The 20,584-nt window shown below is 45.6% G+C and overlaps 1 protein-coding gene across 1 annotated transcript in view; it reads right to left on the bottom strand.

Annotated features, from left to right (window-relative positions):
- The window catches only part of LOC139251193 (aldo-keto reductase family 1 member C15-like), a 128,102-nt gene that overhangs the window by 97,746 nt on the left and 9,772 nt on the right, over window positions 1-20,584 (bottom strand). Inside the window, exon 2 of the mRNA XM_070873164.1 lies at window positions 2,090-2,257. Coding sequence (XP_070729265.1) covers window positions 2,090-2,257 — 168 coding nt within the window. The remainder of the gene's footprint in view (window positions 1-2,089; window positions 2,258-20,584) is intronic.

The raw sequence follows: 20,584 nt of genomic DNA, 5'->3' as shown, positions 1-20,584 counted from the left end.
AGGTCTTACTGCAGTTGTACAGGGCCTTTGTGAGGCCTCACCTGGAATATTGTGTTCAGTTTTGGTCTCCTAATCTGAGGAAGGACGTTCTTGCTATTGAAGGAGTGCAGCGAAGGTTCACCAGACTGATTCCAGGGATGGCAGGACTGACATATGAGGAGAGACTGGATCGACTGGGCTTGTATTCACTGGAGTTTAGAAGGATGAGAGGGGATCTCATAGAAACATATAAAATTCTGACGGGACTGGACAAGTTAGATGCAGGAAGAATGTTCCCGATGTTGGGGAAGTCCAGAACCAGAGGACACAGTCTAAGGATAAGGGGTAAGCCATTTAGGACTGAGATGAGAAGAAACTTCTTCACTCAGAGTTGTTAACCTGTGGAATTCTTTACCGCAGAAAGTTGTTGAGGCCAGTTCGTTAGATATATTTAAGAGGGAGTTAGATATGGCCCTGATGGCTAAAGGGATCAAAGGGTATGGAGAGAAAGCAGGAAAGGAGTACTGAGATGAATGATCAGCCATGATCTTATTGAATGGTGGTGCAGGCTCGAAGGGCCGAATGACCTGCTCCTGCACCTATTTCTATGTTTCTATAGTGGAAGCTGATTCAAAAATATCTTTCAATGGTAATTGGATAAATACTTGATGTGGAAAAAATTGCAGGGCCACGGGGAAAGCACAGGGGGCGTGGGACTAATTGGACAACTCTTTCAAAGAGGCACAATGGGTCAACATCCTCTGTGCTGTATCATTTGATAATTTATGATTCCAACAGTGACAATACTTCAAAAACTACATAATTGGCTTTAAAGCGGTTGTGGAAGGTTCGATATAAATGCACGCTCTTTTCTTTCTTTCCTGATGTTTTCTGTCATTTGTAACTGTACCCTAGCCAGAGTTAGCATCTTCAGGGATCAGGGCAGAAAAGGGTTTTCCACAAAGGGTAGTAGAAATCTGGAATTATCTCCCACAAAAGGCTGGATACAGAGACAATTGGATCTGCCAAGACTGAAATTGATAGGTAAGCGTTTCAATGGATTGCAGGTAAATGAAGTTGAGATACAGATCAGCCACAATCTGATTGAATGGCGGAGCAGGTTCAAGGGGCTGAGTGGCCTACTCCTGTTCCTATGTTCCTAAATCCTCCCATAACACATTCTTGAACATTTGGGAAATGTGAGTAAAGGATTTAAAATGCTCCTTTAAATTCTGACCAGGTCTGGAATTTAGCTCAGTACATTCTTGCCACTGTAGATATTACAGTACTCAAAATATGACATTCTGAAAACAGCTCGACTTCCACCAACTTTCTCCCCCTCTCCTGTATTCCACAGACCCTGTCAGCCTCTCTTCCTCCCCTGCTCTGCCTTTTGCCATGCCACTTTCATAACCAATGGGTCCCGCCACTCTTCCCCTCCCTCGCACTCTTTTCCCTCCATCGGCCCCTCCCTGCATCTTCTCTTCCCTCCCACCTAACCTTCTCTTCTCCCAAACCCTTGCAGCCTCGTCTACTTCGACACTTTTTTCCCTCCCTAACAAGGGAGGCCTAGCTCCTCCCATCCCACTTCCCTCTCCCCATCCCCTCGCATGTCATGTTCTCTCTACCAGCTCTCCTATCCCTTTTTCTTCCATCCCCAGTTCCTCTGGGCCACTTTGCTGCTTCTCGACTCACCCATCCTTTTCTCCCCACAACTCCTCCCCTTGTTTTCTCTTCCCTTCCTCCACTTCCAACTGCCCCTCTTTCCACTCCTCTTCTCTATCCCAGATTCTCACCTCTTACGAGTTATTCCTACCCCTGACCAGTCTCACCATTTCTCTCCCCAGCACCTCCTCTTTTCTCTGTCCCCATCTCCCTGATATAAGAACAATTTCTGATGACTTTCAAGACAAATTTATTGGGCTGAAAAGTCTATAAAAAGTGAAGATATTCCAGTTTCTCTTCAGTTTTTATAAACCTTTCAGCCTAATAAAATTGTCTTGAAAGTGAACAGAAATTGTTCTATACTCGAGGAAAATCTTATTTCAGGAGGTTCACCCAAGTACACTGCACCGACCTGTGTTTGTGTACATAATGAAACATTTCATACCTTGCTAGTGTAAAAGATGTCTTCCCGTTTCACTGTTCCATCAGCAATCTTTGCCCGAATGGCTTCGCCAATTTCATCTTCATTGCCATACATTAAGGCTCCATCTAGATGGCGGTACCCGATTTCAATGCCAGTCTTCACAGCTTTTGCTGTGTCACCTTTAACAAGCTGTCAAAACAAGTCATGCATCAGTGTTATGCTCAAAATGTGTAGTTACACCCATCCACCCACTCTCATCTCAGACACCTGCCTCAAGAAAATGTTCCCGCCCTGGAAGGTTCTGACCATTTCTGTAGAGCGTTTGAAAACTGCAAATGGCAGTAGGGCGATTTCCATTGTCTTGTGACTGGCCCAATTATGGGAAGGTGACGATCCCTGTCCCATTTTTGTAGGCCTCCTTCCCACCTCCAGCAGACCATAGACAGGGAGAATAAATTGCCTCAGCCAGGTCATCCTACTCGCAGATGGAGGGCATTCTGGAGATAGAAAGAGGCTGGGGCTAAACAGAAACGAGTCTCAGTATTACACCATTTAGGAGTGCAAACACATTTAGGCTTGATTTAGAAATGCTAATCTATTTCTAGACATCTCCTTAACTCACAGTAACCAATCATATTTCAGGTGTAGAATCATAGAAAATTTACAGCACGGAAGGAGGCCATTTCAGCCCATCATGTCCACGCCGGCCGACCAAGAGCTATCCAGCCTAATCCCACTTTCCAGCTCTTGGTCCATAGCCCTGTTGGTTACTGCACTTCAAGTGCACATTCAAGTACTTTTTAAATGTGGTGCGGGTTTCTGCCGCTACCACCCTTTCAGGCAGTGAGTTCCAGACCCTACCAGCCTCTGGCTGAAGAAATTTCCCCTCAAATCCCTTCCAAACCTCCTACCAATTACTTTAAATCTATGCCCCCTGATTACATAGAAACATAGAAAATAGGTACAGGAATAGGCCATTCGGCCCTTCGAGCCTACACCGCCACTCAATGAGTTCATGGCTGAACATGCAACTTCAGTACCCCATTCCTGCTTTCTCGCCATACCCCTTGATTCCCCCTAGTAGTAAGGACTACATCTCACTCCTTTTTGAATATATTTAGTGAATTGGCCTCAACAACTTTCTGTGGTAGAGAATTCCACAGGTTCACCACTCTCTGGGTGAAGAAGTTTCTCCTCATCTCGGTCCTAAATGGCTTATCCCTTATCCTTAGACTGTGACCCCTGGTTCTGGACTTCCTCAACATTGGGAACATTCTTCCTGCATCTAACCTGTCTAAACCCGTCAGAATTTTAAACGTTTCTATGAGATCCCCTCTCATTCTTCTGAACTCCAGTGAATACAAGCCCAGTTGATCCAGTCTTTCTTGATATGTCAGTCCCGCCATCCCGGGAATCAATCTGGTGAACCTTCGCTGCACTCCCTCAATAGCAAGAATGTCCTTCCTCAAGTTAGGAGACTAAAACTGAACACAATACTCCAGGCGTGGCCTCACCAAGGCGCTGTACAACTGTAGTAACACCTCCATGCCCCTGTACTCAAATCCCCTCGCTATGAAGGCCAACATGCCATTTGATATCTTAACCGCCTGCTGTACCTGCATGCCAACCTTCAATGACTGATGTACTATGACACCCAGGTCTGTTGCACCTCCCCTTTTTCTAATCTGTCACCATTCAGATAATAGTCTGTCTCTCTGTTTTTACCACCAAAGTGGATAACCTCACTTTGTTGATCTCTCTGCTGAGGGAAATAGATCCTTCCTATCCACTCTATCATAGTGTTATACAACTCAATCAGGTCTCCCCTCAGCCTCCTCTGTTCCAAAGAAAACAAACGCAGCATCTCCAATCTTTGCTCAAAGTCAAAATTCTCCAGTTCAGGCAACATACTTGTAAATCTCCTCTGCACCCTTTCCAGTGCAATAACATCTTTCCTGTAATGTGATGATCAGAACTGCAGACAGTACTCCAGCTGCGGCCTAAATTTCAAGCTTAACCTTCCTGCTCTTGTATTCCATGCCTCGACTAATAAAGGCAAGTATTCCATATGCCGCCTTAACCACCTTACCTACCTGGCCTGCCACCTTCAGGGATCTGCGGCATGCACTCCAAGGTCCCTTTGTTCCTCTACACATCTCTGTGTCCTACCGTTTAATGTGTAATCCTTTGCCTTGTTCGACTGCCCCAAAATGCAATACCTCACACTTCTCTGTATTGAATAACATTTGCCACTGTTCTGTCCACCTGACCAGTTGATTGATAACTTCCTGCAGTCTACAGCTTTCTTCATCATCATCAACTACACAGCCGATTTTAGTATCACCTGCAAACTTCTTAATCATACCCCCAACATTTAGAACTAATTTATTGATATATACCACAAAAAGCAAGGGACGAGTACGGAGCCCTGTGGAACCCCACTCGAAACAGCCTTCCAGTCACAAAAACACCCATCAACTATTACCCTTTGCTTCCTGCCTCCGAGTCAATTTTGGATCCAACTTGCCACTTTCCCTGGATCCCATGGGCTTTTACTTTCGTGACCAGTCATGTGGGACCTTATCAAATGCTTTGCTAAAATCCATATACACTACATCAAACACACTACCCTCAGTGACCCTCCTTGTTACCTCCTCAAAAAATTCAATTAAGTTAGTCAGACACGACCTTTCCTTAACAAATCCATGCTGACTGTCCTTGATTAATCCGTGTCTTTCTAAATGAAGATTTACCCTGTCCCTCGGAATTTTTTCCAATAATTTTCCCACCACCGAGGTTAGGCTGACTGGCCTGCAATTACTCGGGCTATCCCTTTTTAATCAAAGGTACAACATTAGCAGTCCTCCAGTACCCCACCTGTAGCCAGAGAGGATTGGAAAATTATGGTCAGAGCCTCTGCTGTTTCCTCTTTTGCTTCGCTTAATAGCCGGGTATACAATTCATCCGGGCCTGGGGATTTATCCACTTTCAAAGCTGCTAAATCACGTAACACTTACTCTCTTACTAGATTTGTTAGTCCCACCCTTTTTCTTTAAGGGAACATACTTGCTTTAAGCCCTACAGATCTCCTCCTTGAATGCCTCCCACTGCTCTGACACTGATTTACATTCAAGTAGCTGTTTCCAGTCCACTATGGCTAATTCGCCTCTCAGCTGCCCCAATTGAGAACTTTTATTACTGGTCTATCTTTGTCCTTTTCCATAATTACCCTAAATCTATGAATTATGATCACTAGCACCAAAATGCTCTCCCACTGATACCCCTTCCACCTGCCCCTCTTCATTCCCTAAAACTTAGTCCAGAACCGCCCCCTCCCTTCTTGGGCTTGTTACATACTGGCTAAAAAAGTTCTCCTGATTGCATTTTGCAAATTCCACACCCTCTATACCCTTCACACTAATTTTATCCCGGTTAATATTAGGGTAGTTGAAATCCCCTAGTATTACTGCCCTATAGTTTGTGCACTTCTCAGATATTTGCCTATATATTTGTTCTTCTATCTCCCTCTGACTGTTTGAGGGTCTATAGTACACTGCCAATGGTGTGATCACCCTTTTTGTTTTTTAATTCAACCCATTTGATGATCCTTCCAACATATCATCTCTCCTCACAGCTGTAATTATTTCTTTAATCAATATTGCGACCCCCCTCCTCCCCAGCTCTATCCCATCTGAAAACCCTGTAACCAGGAATGTTGAGCTGCCATACCTGCCCCTCTTTCAGCCATGTCTTCATAGCTATATCATACTCCCAAGTGTCTATCTGCATTCTCAGCTCATCTGCCTTATTCCCTAGACTCCTTGCATTGAAGTATATACCAGTTAGCACGGCCAAACTTCCTTGTTGTCTACGTTATAGCCCTCGTTTCCTCTGTCTTCCAAATTCAGTCTACTTTTCTGCATTCCAATTCCAGCTTTGCTTCTCTCTCTACAATCTATTCTCAGGTTCCCATCCCCCTGCCAAGCTAGTTTAAACCCTCCCCAACAGCACTAGCAAACACCCCACCGCCCCCCCCCCCCACCACCTCCTGGGAGGATATTGGTCCCGGTTTTGTTGAGGTGCAATCCATCTGGCTTGTACAGGTCCCACCTCCCCCAGAAACAGTGCCAATGCCTCAGGAATCTAAAGCCCTCCCTCCTGCACCATCCCTCCAGCCACCTGTCCTATCCTCCTATTTCTGTACTTACTAGCATGTGGCACTGGGAGTAATCCGGAGATTACTACCTTTGAGGTCCTGCTTTTTAATCTCTCTCCTTGCTCCTTAAAATCTGCCTGTAGGACCTCATCCCTCTTTCTACCTTTGTCATTGGTACCGATATGGACCATGACCTCTGGCTGTTCACATCTTCCCCAGAATGCCCTGCAGCCGTTTGGTGACATCCTTAACCCTGGCACCAGGGAGGCAACATACCATGCTGGAGTCACGTCTGCGGTCACAGAAACGCCTGACTGCTCCCCTAACTATTGAATTCTCCTACCACTATTGCTCTTCCATTCTTCTTCCTCCCCCCTGTGCAGCTGAGCCACCCGTGGTTTTGTGGACTTGGCTCTGGCTGCCCTCCCCAAAGGCACCGTCACCCCCACCAGCACTCAGAACAGAATACTGGTTGGAGAGCGAGATGCACTCCAGGGACCCCTGCACTGGTCCTCCTCTCCCTCTCTGCCTGCACTCTTAAGCTGCGGTAGCTGGCCACCACAGTGACTCCAGCTGCCACTCAAGCTCCGAAACCCGGAACTCGAGTTGCTGTAGCTGATGGCACTTCCTGCACATGTGGTCGTCCAGGCTACACGAAGCGTTCAGGATTTCCCACATGACACAGGATGTGCTGTCTACGGGACTGAGCTGCCCTGCCATGCCTCCATTTAATAGACTATGAAATAACTTAAAACCAGAAGACAAAAACACTCACCGGCTACTCACCAATCAGCTGTTTCCCTTGAGCCAACGTCACACTTTTGATTTTTGCCTCTCGAGTCTTTCCCAGTCCCGTTCTCTCTCGGAATCTCCCGCTCTCGGTATAGGACTAACTCAAGCATCCCTCCCATTATCGACCAGTAACTGAACCTCCCACCTTTCTGCTCAAGATGACTCAGGGCAACACCAGCTGGGACAGTTACACATTCAAATCAGGAGCACTTTGAAACATCCTTCTGGGTAATTAGATTTGTTGCCTGTATTCGCATCAAAACATTTTGAAGACAAATTCTCTACTTTTCTCCTTCCCTCTCCTGAAGACCCCAACTCACAGCTGGGTACAGCTCCACAGTCACAAGCAGCTTTCCAGAACAAGTCTAATCCTAACCTCACCCAAGATGAGGAGGAGTGCTGGTTAAACTTTTTCTCTCTGCTCCAGGGGCATGAGTGCCAGTCGTAGTCCTCTAAGTTGGTATGCTGGCTGAAATCTGCCAACTCACAGACTGAACTTTGGCCCTGAGACTTTGTGGTTGCTATGGTCTGGTCCTCCATTGGACAGGGCCTTTAGTCACCACGTCACCAGGGGAAATCGCGTATCAATTTTAAACAAACATTCAGCGTTGAGAACCAGGGCAGCAGTAGGAGACTAATGCTTCCAGATTGGAGAAGAAAATCAAGCCCCAGCTCCTGATCTTTATCTAGTGTACCTGCCTGAAAGTGAGCATGTGACCACAGAGCTATATTGCGTCACTCCCCAGTGCACATTCTTTCATACTCTATGCTGGATCCACTGGTGTGAATTACTGATGCTAAGGACACTACACGCTCCTACTGAACCCTTGTTGTCAACTTTCCATTCCTCCTTGGCCCCTTACGCTCCATTGGTGAACCTCAGTGATGTGCCTACTTATACTGTGTTCCTCAAACACCTCTTGGATTCACTTCCTCGCTACAACAGGTACTGAACCCGAGCGTTGGAGTCCACTTCACCCAACCGTAGAAACTCAGATTTCATAACTTTGGACGCTCTTGAATTTTGTCTCCTCTCAGTTCTCAGGTTACGACCAGATGTCTCTCCTAATCTCTACATGTCTTTGTAACCTGAATTCACACTATCCATTTGCATGTGCACTTTGGCTGTCGCTCCATGAACCAAGCCCATAATTTCTATCTCACTTCTCTTGGCCTCTCCTCTCCTGTCTCCTCCCCATCACCTATCATTTCTTCCCTCTTGGGTACCTTTCCCCTGCTAATCCCTAGCCCAAGCCATCACTATTCATATGCCTTTCTACTCTGCTGCCACTACCTCGGGCTTCAATAAGCCCACAGCTTCCCATTATGCTTCTCTCAGAATTCTCCAAAGAGTCCATCGAGACACTTGTTGCTTACAAATTGCAACTCTGAATGCCCCATCTTTGCTGATCTTCCCACTCAACATGCCTGCTGGAGATTAATCTCGCCAATCTCCTTCACATCGTCAGCCCACTTACTGCTGTCCCTCGGATCAACAGTCACCACAGTTCTGCACATTTCCCTCCATTGTGTCCCTTCACTCCCACACTAGGTTCTTGAGATCAATTACCTTATTGTCGACGACTGCATTGATATCCTGGCTTAGATAGAAACTTTTTCCACAGGTGTCACCACCTTGCACCTTAGCAAAGCCACCCAGCCTGCCATTGTTTTCCACCACAAATCGGCAGTGTTACCAAAGTCATCACCAAATCAGACCTTGGTCTCTCTTGTACCTCCAACCCCCACCCTCACCTTCTGGTACCTTCTCTTCCTTTAAGCACCTCACCTCATTTCCTCCCCTTGTGTCTCCTTTTAAATCCTTCTTCCCGACCACCCCTTCCCCAGCCACACCATAAGGTTTTTTCCCGCCAAGATATCAGGAAAAAAAATGTTTTTAACACGAGTGCTTATGATTTGGAATGCACTGCCTGATAGGGTGGTGGATACGCACTCAGTAGTGGCCTTCAAAGGGAATTGTATAAATACTTGAAAGGAGAAAACAATTGTGGGATATGGGGAAAGAGCAGAGGTGAGGGACTAACTAGATTGCTCTTCAAAAGAGCCAGCGCATACTCGGTGCTGTGCTATTCTATGATCACCAGATCGAGCACATCATTCTCCTCGACAATATTGGCCACAAATCCACGATCATCCTGGAATGCAAAGATAATCCCCGGCTTTGGTTTCTCCACTACCAACTGTCCCCTTAAACTGCTCTCACTGCTTCCTCCTCCAAATGGGAGGAGCTCAAGGAGTTGCTGGTCACTGATTGAAAGATTGAAACCATCATTCAGCTGCTTCTGCTATATCCTCCCCTTCCCCACCAAGCCAGCCCTAGCCCTGAACCCCTTTCTCTCTCTAGTTTCACTCCCATCTCACCTCATGTCATTTCTGAGCTCATCATGTCCACAAGGACCACCACTAATGAGGGTTATAAACCAAAAAATACCAAGTCATGATTTCTTACTTAATCTCATGATTTTTAAGAGTTTGTCTCAGGCCAGGTAGATAAGGTGGTTCAGAAGACATATGGAATACTTGCCTTTATAAGTTGAGGCATGGCATACAAGAGCAGGGGGTTATGCTTGAACTGTATAAAACACTAGCTAGGCCGCAGCTGGAGTACTGTGTGCAGTTCTGGTCACCACATTACAGGAAAGATGTGATTACAGGAAAGGGTACAGAGGAGATTTACAAGAATTTTGCCTGGACTGGAGAATTTTGGCTATGAGGAAAGATTGGAGATGCTGGGTCTGTTTTTATTTACAACAGAGGAGGCCAAAGGGAGACCTGATTGAGGTGTATAAAATTATGAAGGGCCTGGATAGAGTGGATAGGAAGAACCTATTTCCCTTGGCAGAGGGGTCAAAAACCAGGGGGCATAGATTTAAAGTAATTGGGGGGAGGTTTAGAGAAGATATGAGGGGAGATTTCTTCACCCAAAAGGTGTTGTGGGTCTGGAATTCACTGCCTGAAAGGGTGGTAGAGACAGAAACCTTCATCACATTTAATAGATACTTGGGTGTGCACCTGAAGTGCCGTAACCTACAGAGCTACGGACCAAGAGATGGAAAGTGGGATTAGGCTGGATCGCTCTTGGTCGGCCGACGTGGACACGATGGGCCAAAATGGCCTCCTTCCGTGCTGTAAATTTTGATGATTCTATGATTTATGAAACGGTGGAGTTGGCATTACCATCTCCGAGAGTCCAACCACATTCCCTTGACATTCAATGGCATTATCATCGCCGAATCGCCCACCATCAATATCCTGGGGGGGGAAGGAAAAGAGACCATTGACGAGAAACTCCACCACCTTCTACATCTACCGTGTAAGAATATAGATGTTTTAACATTATTCTAAAACAGAACAAAGACAGAACAGCTAATCGAGACAGAATTGGTTTTAACTGTACTCGCAAAGCATGGATTTCCCCCTCTATGACGCTGATAACATTGAAGAGAATGAATTTCAAGGACAAAGGCATTGGGGTGAAGTTTCGGCAGCCCACTAGAACGGCGCACATCGGAGAGGCCCACCTAATTTCTAGAACAAAAATTGCGCCGAATACTTACCTCGCGATTCTCCAATAGCTGTAGGCCCAATTCCACCTCAGTGGGGCGCAGCAGGAGCTGCTGGGGGCGGAGCTACAGCTCTGCGCCGAAAACAGTGCCGGCAGCTGTGCGGGTGCGCAGTGGAGGCTGCACGTGTGCGCAGTAGCGTCCTGTCTCCGGGGCGACGACCCTATCCCAGGCTGAAGGGACGGCGCCCCTATCCGCGGCCGAGTGGCCTGCGCATCTTACCTCGGCGGGACCCGGCTTCCTCGTCGGCGGCGGGGCCCTCCCGCCCTGCATCTTGCTGCGGTGGGCCCCGCCCGAAGAGTCGGTGGCATCAGCAGCAGCCCGGCAGCATCATCTCTCCCCCCTCATCATCATCCCCCCACCCCCCCCCCATCTTCTTCTCTTTCCCGCCCCCCCCCCCCCCCATCATCTTCCTCTTCCCCCCCATCTTCTCTCTCTTCCCACCTCCACACATCATCTTCCCCCCCTCCCCTCCCTCTACCCCCATCTTCTTCTCTTTCCTCCCCCCCCACACATCATCTTCCCCCCTCCCCTCCCTCTACCCCACCCCCCATCATCTTCTCTCTCATCCCGCCCCCCCCCCCCACCTCCAGCATCTTCTCTTCCCCTCTTCTCCCTGGTGCTGCAGTAGGGGAGTATAAATAATCATTTTATTTATTGTGATTTTTAATTTATTTTTTATTTTTTTAAATTTATTTGGATTGATTTATTGGTTTATTTATCATTTATTATTGATGATGGCTCTTTATTTGTAAAAAAGTGTTGTGTTTAGTGTTTGTTAACCACCCCCCCACCTCTCGTTCCCTACGCCTGATTTATAACCTATGCCTGATTTTCTAAGTGTAGGCAAGGTTTTTTTGAGGGTACAAAAATCTACACTTACTCCATTCTAAGTTAGTTTGGAGTAAGTTTTCGCTGCCTAAACTTGCAAAACAGGCGTAAATGGCCGGACACGCCCCCTTTTGAAAAAAAAAATCTGTTCTAAAATGAAACTGTTCTAACTCACTAGAACTGGAGCAAAATAAAGGCCGAGAATTGCAATTTCTAAGATACTCCATTCTAAACTAGTTGCTCCAAAAAAATAGGAGCAACTCGGGCCTAAACTTGACCCCATTATTCTGTAAAGATAGGTACATATAGATTATTAAATAAAGTAGCTAGTTCAGCTAGTTGCTGAAACACACGGTTTTGAAAAACAGGTTTTCATCATAGCAGGGAGGAGTGTAAAAGAAGGAAATTGTTGCAGTACAAATAAGGTCCCTTTTACTATAGAGATTGCAAGGGATAAGACATTGAAGGCTTGTACAACAAAGCTATGGTTTAAGAAAAGCAAGGATAGGGTATGGCGACGGTACAGTGTGATGGTAGAGTATGGGCCCCCTCATTCTTATCCAGCAATCTGTTCAATGATCCAAGAGTGATAAAATTTGAAGCCAGACAATGAAAGAAAATGCTTTCAAAAGATACAACCTTTCACTCAGTCGGAACTTTTTGACTACCTGCAAGGCCAGATAGCATGAACAGGTTTGGATGAGCCACACTCGCGATTTTCCACCAGATGTTCCCTACACGTTTGTTTTAGATACACAGCTAAATGTGTACTATTCTGTATGAGGTTTTAAGATGAATGTTGGGCCAAAAATTGCGCCTTGCCGGGTGTGTTCGATGTGTGCACGCACCCGAAGAGGGCTCGCAAACGCCAGTTCTCGCCCCGCAATGCGCATGCGCCAAGAACCGACTTTTGCGATCTGTCAAAATTCATTTTGACAGATCCAACACATCCCTGCAGGAAGGACATCCGTGGGGCAGAGACTGGGCTATTTGCCCAACTCTTGCCCGGCAAATGCTCTTCAAACTCTTGTGCCTGGCAAACTCTTATTGCCTACTTTTACCAGCGGAAGAGTTTTAAAACATAGCAAAATTAAATGTAATCATTCCTTTTTATATTAAAAACCCTGTCCATTAAGGCAAGTTTATTTTTAACCCTATTAAAACACATTAAAAAATTCAAAAAAATATATATTTTTCTAAAACATTTAATTACATTCAATTTCAATTATTTTTAAATATGTGAGGTGCTTTTTTATTTACTGTGTTGTGTTTCTTGTTTTTTGGGGGTTTCCTCATTGATAGTAATGGGAGCTCGTACAAACAGAAGTCCCATTATCAATGAGAATACTGTGATTGGTGGTCCAGGCCCACGTGATTCCAGGATACGCGTACGTACCTGGAAGACATGTTCCCGTACGCTGGACTGCGAATGGAGGCCTCCGACCGCAATCCTACGTTCCTCCAGGACAACCAGGTATTTTCGTCAAAAAATTTTGGGTCGAAGGAAGCCCCCGACCGCAATTTTCCCCAAATAATAAATGAAGTTAACTGTCAAACACATTACCGTCTCTAGCTTTATGAATCCGTTAAAAGGATGAGAGGAATTATCCTAACACACCATGGCTACAGTGTGTACCATCTAAATATATATTGCAGCAACTCACCAAGGCTTCTTCAACAATGCCTCCCAAACTCATGACCTCCACCATCTTAGAAGAACAAGGACAGCAGGTGCAGGGGAACACTATCACCTCCAAGTCATATACTATCCTGAATTGTACATAGAACATAGAAATTTACAGCGCAGAAGGAGGCCATTTCGGCCCATCGTGTCCGCATCGGCCGACAAAGAGCCACACGGCCTTCAGTCAACAGCCCTGAAGGTTACATACAAACCCATGAACAATTAACAATGGCGGAAAGGTAAAGAGCATCCAGCCAACCAGTCCGCCGCACACAACTGAGACATGGCTTGCACCACCCCAACTGAGGTGTGATATCTCTTGGGAGAGGCAAAAAGCAGACAAAAACCCAGGCCAATTGGGGGGAAAAAAATCTGGGAAAATTCCTCTCCGACCCATCCAGGTGATCGAAACTAGTCCAGGAGGTTACCTTGGCCATATTCATAGAAACATAGAAAGTAGGTGCAGGAGTAGGCCATTCAATATGATCACGGCTGATCATGTAACTTCAGTACCCTATTCCTGCTTTCTCTCCATACCCCTTGATCCCTTTAGTCGTAATGGCCACATCTAACTCCCTTTTTGAATATATCTAACGAACTGGCCTCAACAACTTTCTGTGGTAGAGAATTTCAAAGGTTCACAATTCTGAGTGAAGAAGTTTCTCCTCATCTCGGTCCTAAATGGCTTACCCCCTTATCCTAAGATTGTGACCCTCTGGTTCTGGACCTCCCCAAGATCGGGAACATTCATCCTGCATCTAACCTGTCCAATCCCATCAGAATTTTATATGTTTCTATGAGATCCCCTCTCATTCTTCTAAATTCCAGTGACTATAAGCCTAGTCGATCCAGTCTTTCTTCATATGTCAGTCCTGCCATCCCAGGAATCAGTCTGGTGAACCTTCGTTGTACTCCCTCAATAGCAAGAATGTCCTTCCTCGGATTAGGAGACCAAAACTGCACAAAATACTCAAGGTGTGGTCTCATCAAGGCCCTGTACAACTGCAGTAAGACCTCCCTACTCCTATACTCAAATCCCCTCACTATGAAGACCAGCATGCAATTTGCCTGCTTTACTGTTGGCTGTACCTGCATGCCTACCTTCAATGACTGATGTACCATGACACCCAGGTCTCACTGCATATCCCCTTTTACTAATCTGTCACCATTGATATAATAATCTGCCTTCCTGTTTTTCCAACCAAAGTGGATAACCTCACACTTATCCACATTATACTGCATCTGCCATACATTTGCCCATTCACCTAACCTGTCCAAGTCCCCCTGCAGCCTCCTCGCAGCTCGCACTGCCACCCAGCTTAGTGTCAAACTTGGAGATATTACATTCAATTCCTTCGTCTAAGTCATTAATGTATATTGTAAATAGCTGGGGTCCCAGTACTGAACTCTGCGGCACCCCACTAGTCACTGCCTGCCACTCTTTGCTTCCTGTCTGCCAACCAGTTCTCTATCCACGTCAATACATTACCCTCAGTACCATTTGCTTTAATTTTGCACACTAATCTCTTGTGTGGGACCTTGTCAAAAGCCTTTTGAAAGTCCAAATACATCACATCCACTGGTTCTCCCATTTGCACTCGACTAGTTACATCCTCAAATAACTCGAGAAGATTTGTCAAGCATGATTTCCCTTTCATAAATCCATGCTGACTTGGATCGATCCTGTCACTGCTTTCCAAATGCGCTATTTCATCTTTAATAATTGATTCCAACATTTTCCCCACTACCGATGTCAGGCCAACCGGTCTATAATTCCCTGTTTTCTTTCTCCCTCCTTTTTTAAAAAGTGGGGTTACATTAGCTACCCTCCAATCCATAGGAACTGAACCAGAGTCTATAGAATGTTGGAAAATGACTATCAATACATCCACTATTTCTAGGGCCACTTCCTTAAGTACTCTGGGATGCAGATAATCAGGCCCTGGGGATTTATCGGCATTCAGTCCCTTCAATTTCCCTAACACCATTTCCTGACTAATAAGGATTTCCCTCAGTTCCTCCTTCGCGCTAGACCTCAGTCCCCTGGTATTTTCGGGAGGTTATTTGTGTCTTCCTTAGTGAAGATAGAACCAAAGTATTTGTTCAATTGATCTGCCATTTCCTTGTTCCCCATTATGAATTCCCCTAATTCTGACTGCAAGGGACCTACGTTAGTTTTCACTAATCTTTTTCTCTTCACATATCTATTGAAGCTTTTGCAGTCAGTTTTTATGTTTCCTGCAAGCTTACGCTCATGCTCTATTTTCCTCCTCCTAATTAAACCCTTAGTCCTCCTCTGCTGAACTGTAAATTTCTCCCAGTCCTCAGGTTTGCTGCTTTTTCTGTCCAATTTATATACCTCTTCCTTGGATTTAACACTATCCCTAATTTCCCTTGTTAGCCACGTTTGCGCCACCTTCCCTTTTTTATTCTAATGCCACACAGGAATGTACAATTGTTGTAGTTCATTCATCTGATCTTTAGGTGTCTGCCATTGCCTATCCACCGTCAACCCTTTAAGTATCATTCTCCAGTCTATCCTAACCAATTCATGTCTCATACCGTTGAAGTTTCCTTTCTTTAATTTCAGGACCCTAGTCTCTGAATTAACTGTGTCACTCTCCATCTTAAATGAAGAATTCTACCATATTATGGTCACTCTTCCCCAAGGGGCCCCGCATGACCAGATTGCTAATTAATCCTCTCGCATAGAAACTTTTAAAATTCTGACGGGTTTAGACAGGTTAGATGCAGGAAGAATGTTCCCAATGTTGGGGAAGTCCAGAACCAGGGGTCACAGTCTAAGGATAAGGGGTAAACCATTTAGGACCGAGATGAGGAGAAACTTCTTCACCCAGAGAGTGGTGAACTTGTGGAATTCTCTACCACAGGAAGTTGTTGAGGCCAATTCACGAAATATATTCAAAAAGGAGTGAGATGTAGTCCTTACTGCTAGGGGGATCAAGGGGTATGGCAAGAAAGCAGGAATGGGGTGCTGAAGTTGCATGTTCAGCATGTTCGAACGGTGCAGGCTCGAAGGGTCGAATGGCCTACTCCTGCATCTATTTTCTATGTTTCTATGTTACACAAGTCTCAGTCTAGGATGGCCTGCTCTCTCGTTGGTTCCTCGACATATTGGTCTAGAAAACCATCACTTATACACTCCAGGAAATCCTTCTCCACAGTACTGCCACCAGTTTGGTTAGCCCAATCAATATGAAGATTAAAGTCACCCATGATAACTGCTGTACCCTTATTGCATGCGTCCCTAATTTCCTGTTTGATGACATCCCCAACCTCCCTACTACTGTTTGGCGGTCTGTACACAACTCCCACTAATGTTTTCTGCCCTTTGGTTTTCTCAGCTCTACCCATATAGATTCCACATCATCCATGCCAATGCCCTTCCTTACTATTGCCTTAATCTCCTCTTTAACCAGTAACACTTCCCCACCTCCTTTTCCTTCCTGTCTGTCTGTCCTTCCTGAATATTGAATACCCCTGGATGTTGAGTTCCCAGTCTTGATTACCTTGGAGCCATGTCTCCGTAATCCCAATTACATCATATCCGTTAACAGCTATCTGCGCAGTCAATTAATCCACCTTATTACGAATGCTTCTCGCATGAAGACTTAGAGCCCTCAGGCTTGTATTTTTAACATGCTTTCTCCTTTTAGAATTATGTTGTAATGTGGCCCTTTTTGATTTTTGCCCTTGATTTCTCTGCCTTCCACTCTTGTTTTTCTCCTTCCTATCTTTTGATTTTGCCCCCTTTTATTTCCCTCTGCCTCCCTGCATAGATTCCCATCCCCCTGCCTTTTTAGTTTAAACCCTCCCCAACAGCACTAATAAACACTCCCACTGGGACATTGGTTCCGGTCCTGCCCAGGTGCAGACCGTCCGTTTTTTTACTGGTCCCACCTCCCCCAGAACCAGTTCCAATTGTCCCAGGAATTTGAATCCCTCCCTCTTGCACCATTCCTCAAGCCACGTATTCATCTTAACTGTACTTGCTATTTCTACTCTGACTAGCACGTGGCACTAGTAGCAATCCTGAGATTACTACCTTCATGGTCCTACATTTTAATTTAACTCCTAGCTCCCTAAATTCAGCTTGTAGGACCTCATCCCGCTTTTTACCTATATCGTTGGTACCTATATGCACCACAACAACTGACTGATGGACAACTTCGATTCCCTGCAGTAATTACCATCATATCTGTGCCAGCCAACAAGAGGTTATCCAGTCTAATCCCACTTACCAGCTCTAGGTTTGTAACCCTGCAGGTTACGGCACTTCAAGTGCCCATCCAAGTACCTTTTAAATGTGGTGAGGGTTTCTGCATCCACCACCCTTCCAGGCAGTGAGTTCCAGACTCCCACAACCCTGTGTGCAGAAACCCCCACTTCAAATCCCCTCTGAACCTTCCACCAACCACCTTAAAACTATGTCCCCTCATAATTGACCCCTCCCACCAAGGGAAATAGGCCTTTGCTATTCACTATATCCAGGCCCCTCAAAATTTTGTACACCTCAATGAGGTCTCCTCTCAACCTCCTCTGTCCCAATGAGAACAAACCCAGCCTATCCAATCTGTCCTCATAGCTAAGATTCTCCATTCCAGGCAGAATCCTAGTAAATCTCCTCTGCACCCGCTCTAGTGCAATTACGTCCTTCCAATAATTCGGTGACCAGAACTGCACACAGTACTCCAGCTGTGGCCTAACCAGAGTATTGTACAATTAAGCATAACCTCCCTGCTCTTGTATTCTATTCCTCAGCCAATAAAGGCACGCATTCCATATATCTTCTTAACCACCTTATCCAACTGGCCTGCAACTTTCAGGAATCTGTGAACAAGCACTCAGGGATCTGTGGACAAGTGTTCATCTACACTATTAAGTGGCCTACCGCATAATGTGTATACCCTTTCCTTATTAGCCCTCCCAAAGTGCATTACCTCACAATTCTCCAAATTAAATTCCATTTGCCACTGCTCTGCCCACCTGACCAGTAGATTGATACCCTCCTGCAGTCCATGACTTTCCTCTTATCAACCAACAGTCTCTCCTCATATGTCAGTCCTGCCATCCTGGGAATCAGTCTGGTGAACCTTCGCTGCACTCTCTCAATAGCAAGAACGTCCTTCCTCAGATTAGGAGGTTTTTTCACGGGTTCCTGTCCACGACCAATCAGACCAGCACTCTGCTTGCCGGGCTGATTGGACAGGATCGCAGCTGCCGTGTTTTCCTTTGCCCAGCCTGCAGCGATGGCCCTTTCCTTTAAGGTAGGGAAGGAGCCTTTGCTCCATTCACCGCCCCGCCTGCTGACAACTGCTCACCAGGAAGGAAGTGGCATGCTTGATTTAGTGCTCCACTTCCTTCTTGGAATGCATATACCGAATATTTTTTTTTTTAAACTTTTTAAATTTTTTCAAACTTTTAAAATTTAACATCCCAAATGGGGCAATATCCAATTTCATCCCCAGAGTACAACAGCCTGAACCTGTATAAAGCACTGGTTCAGCTTCACCTGGAGTATTGTGTTCAATTTTGTGCACTGCAATTTAGGAAGGTGTGAAAAGATTGACGAGAATGATTCCAGGGATGAGGGACTTCAGTTACATGGCTAGAAGCTGGGGTTGTTCTCCTTAGAGCAGAGAAGATTGAGAGGAGATTTGATCGAGGTGTTCAAAATCATGAGGATTCCAGACAGAGTAGATAGAAACTGTTCCCAGTGGCAAAAGGGTCAAGAGGGCACAGATTTAAGGTGATTGGCAAAAGAACCAAAGGCGACAGAAGAGAAAACTTTTTTATGCAGCGAGTGGTTAGGATTTGGAATGTACTGGCTGAATGGGTGGTGGCAGCAGACTCAATCACGGCTTTCAAAAGGGCGCTGGATAAATAGCTGCAGGGCTACAGGGAAAGGGTGGGGGAGTGCGACTAGCTGAAATGCTCTTGCAGAGAGTCGGCACGGGCTCGATGAGCCAATGGCCGTCTTCCGTGCTGTAACCATTCTAAGTGTGACAGCCAGTGGCTCAGTGGGCAGCACACTCGTCTGAGTCAGAAGGTTGTGGGTTCAAGTTCCACTCGAGATTTGAGCACAAAAATCTAGGCTGACACTCCAGTGCAGTGCTGTACTGTTGGAGGTGCCGTCTTTCGGATGAGACTTTAAACCGAGGCCCCGTCTGCTCTCTCAGGGACGTAAAAAGTCCCATGGTACTATTTTGAAGAAGAGCAGGGGAATTATCTCCAGTGGCTTGGCCAATATTTATCCCTCAATCAACATCAATACAACGGACTATCTGATAATTGTCACATTGCTGTTTGTGGGAGCTTGCTGTGCGCAAATTGGCTGCCGTGTTTCCTACATTACAACAGTGACTACACTCCAAAAAGTACTTCATTGGCTGTAAAGTGCTTTGGGATATCCGATGGTCATGAAAGGAGCTACATAAATGCAAGTCTTTCTATGATTTTAAGCCCCGATGATATTTCTTCTGGGTTGCTCACAGCAGCGTACAGGAGTTTAATTTATTAATTCCTGGAGACTCCAGGACAATCCTGTAGAGTCGGCAACCCTAGTTGAAACCCATGTCTGCAGTCGGCTGCCATTCTATTTCCTACCCAACTCGCAAGCTCACGAGTCAACAGTGAAATCTCACGTTTGTTTTCCCCTCGGAGACTGACGCAATGACGCTGGGCAGGAATTGAACAGCACGGCAGTACTCCGATTTGTCAGGGCACAGCAGAGCCGCTCAGCATTGGCCACGGAGATCAGAACGTTCCCTGGGGGCACACGGGGCTAGAAATTTGCCAGCCTGTCGATAACGTTGTTTCACGTTATTTTTGTGAAAATATAATAATTTTGCCATTTTTTAAACGGGGTAAATTTGGGCAAAAAATACGCCCTCCGATAAAAATCGGAGTTGCTGGAGGATTCGTGTTGGAAACTGCCGTCCTCGCTAACTTTACGAGGCTGATAGCCAAAAATACAGGGAAGAAAACACAAAAAAATTTCAAAAAATAAATCAAAAAATTAACAAAATCAGAATACCCTTAAGTAACCAATTGCTGAAAATTAATTTTTAAAAAAACTTCAACTTACCTTTTGTGTAGGTCTTCCTATTTACCGATGTTTCTGAAGCCTGATTTTCTCATGCGTTATTTTTTCACCTGAGTACCGGTTCGCCGAATGGCCAAATTTAGGCGCTCCCATTTTTTACGCATGGTGGTCTGCTTTTTTTTTCGATACTTTGAAACCGCCATTCTTAACCTTTGGAGAATTTGTTAGGTTTCTTTTAACGACAAAAAAAACTTTTTAAGCGAAAAAGTCACGTTAAAACGTGCGTTAGGCTGGCTAATTTCTAGCACACGCTCTCCTATTGCCAAAGGTGACAGATGGACAGTGTTGCTGGAAAAGATCAGCCTTGCCTGGCGTGCGTGGGTTAGCACTGCCACCTGCTCAC

The sequence above is a fragment of the Pristiophorus japonicus genome, unplaced genomic scaffold (genome assembly GCF_044704955.1).
Source record: "Pristiophorus japonicus isolate sPriJap1 unplaced genomic scaffold, sPriJap1.hap1 HAP1_SCAFFOLD_420, whole genome shotgun sequence".
Lineage (NCBI taxonomy): Eukaryota > Metazoa > Chordata > Chondrichthyes > Pristiophoridae > Pristiophorus > Pristiophorus japonicus.
The sequence above is the reverse complement of the archived record's forward strand: the minus strand, read 5'-3'. Positions and strand labels throughout refer to the sequence as shown.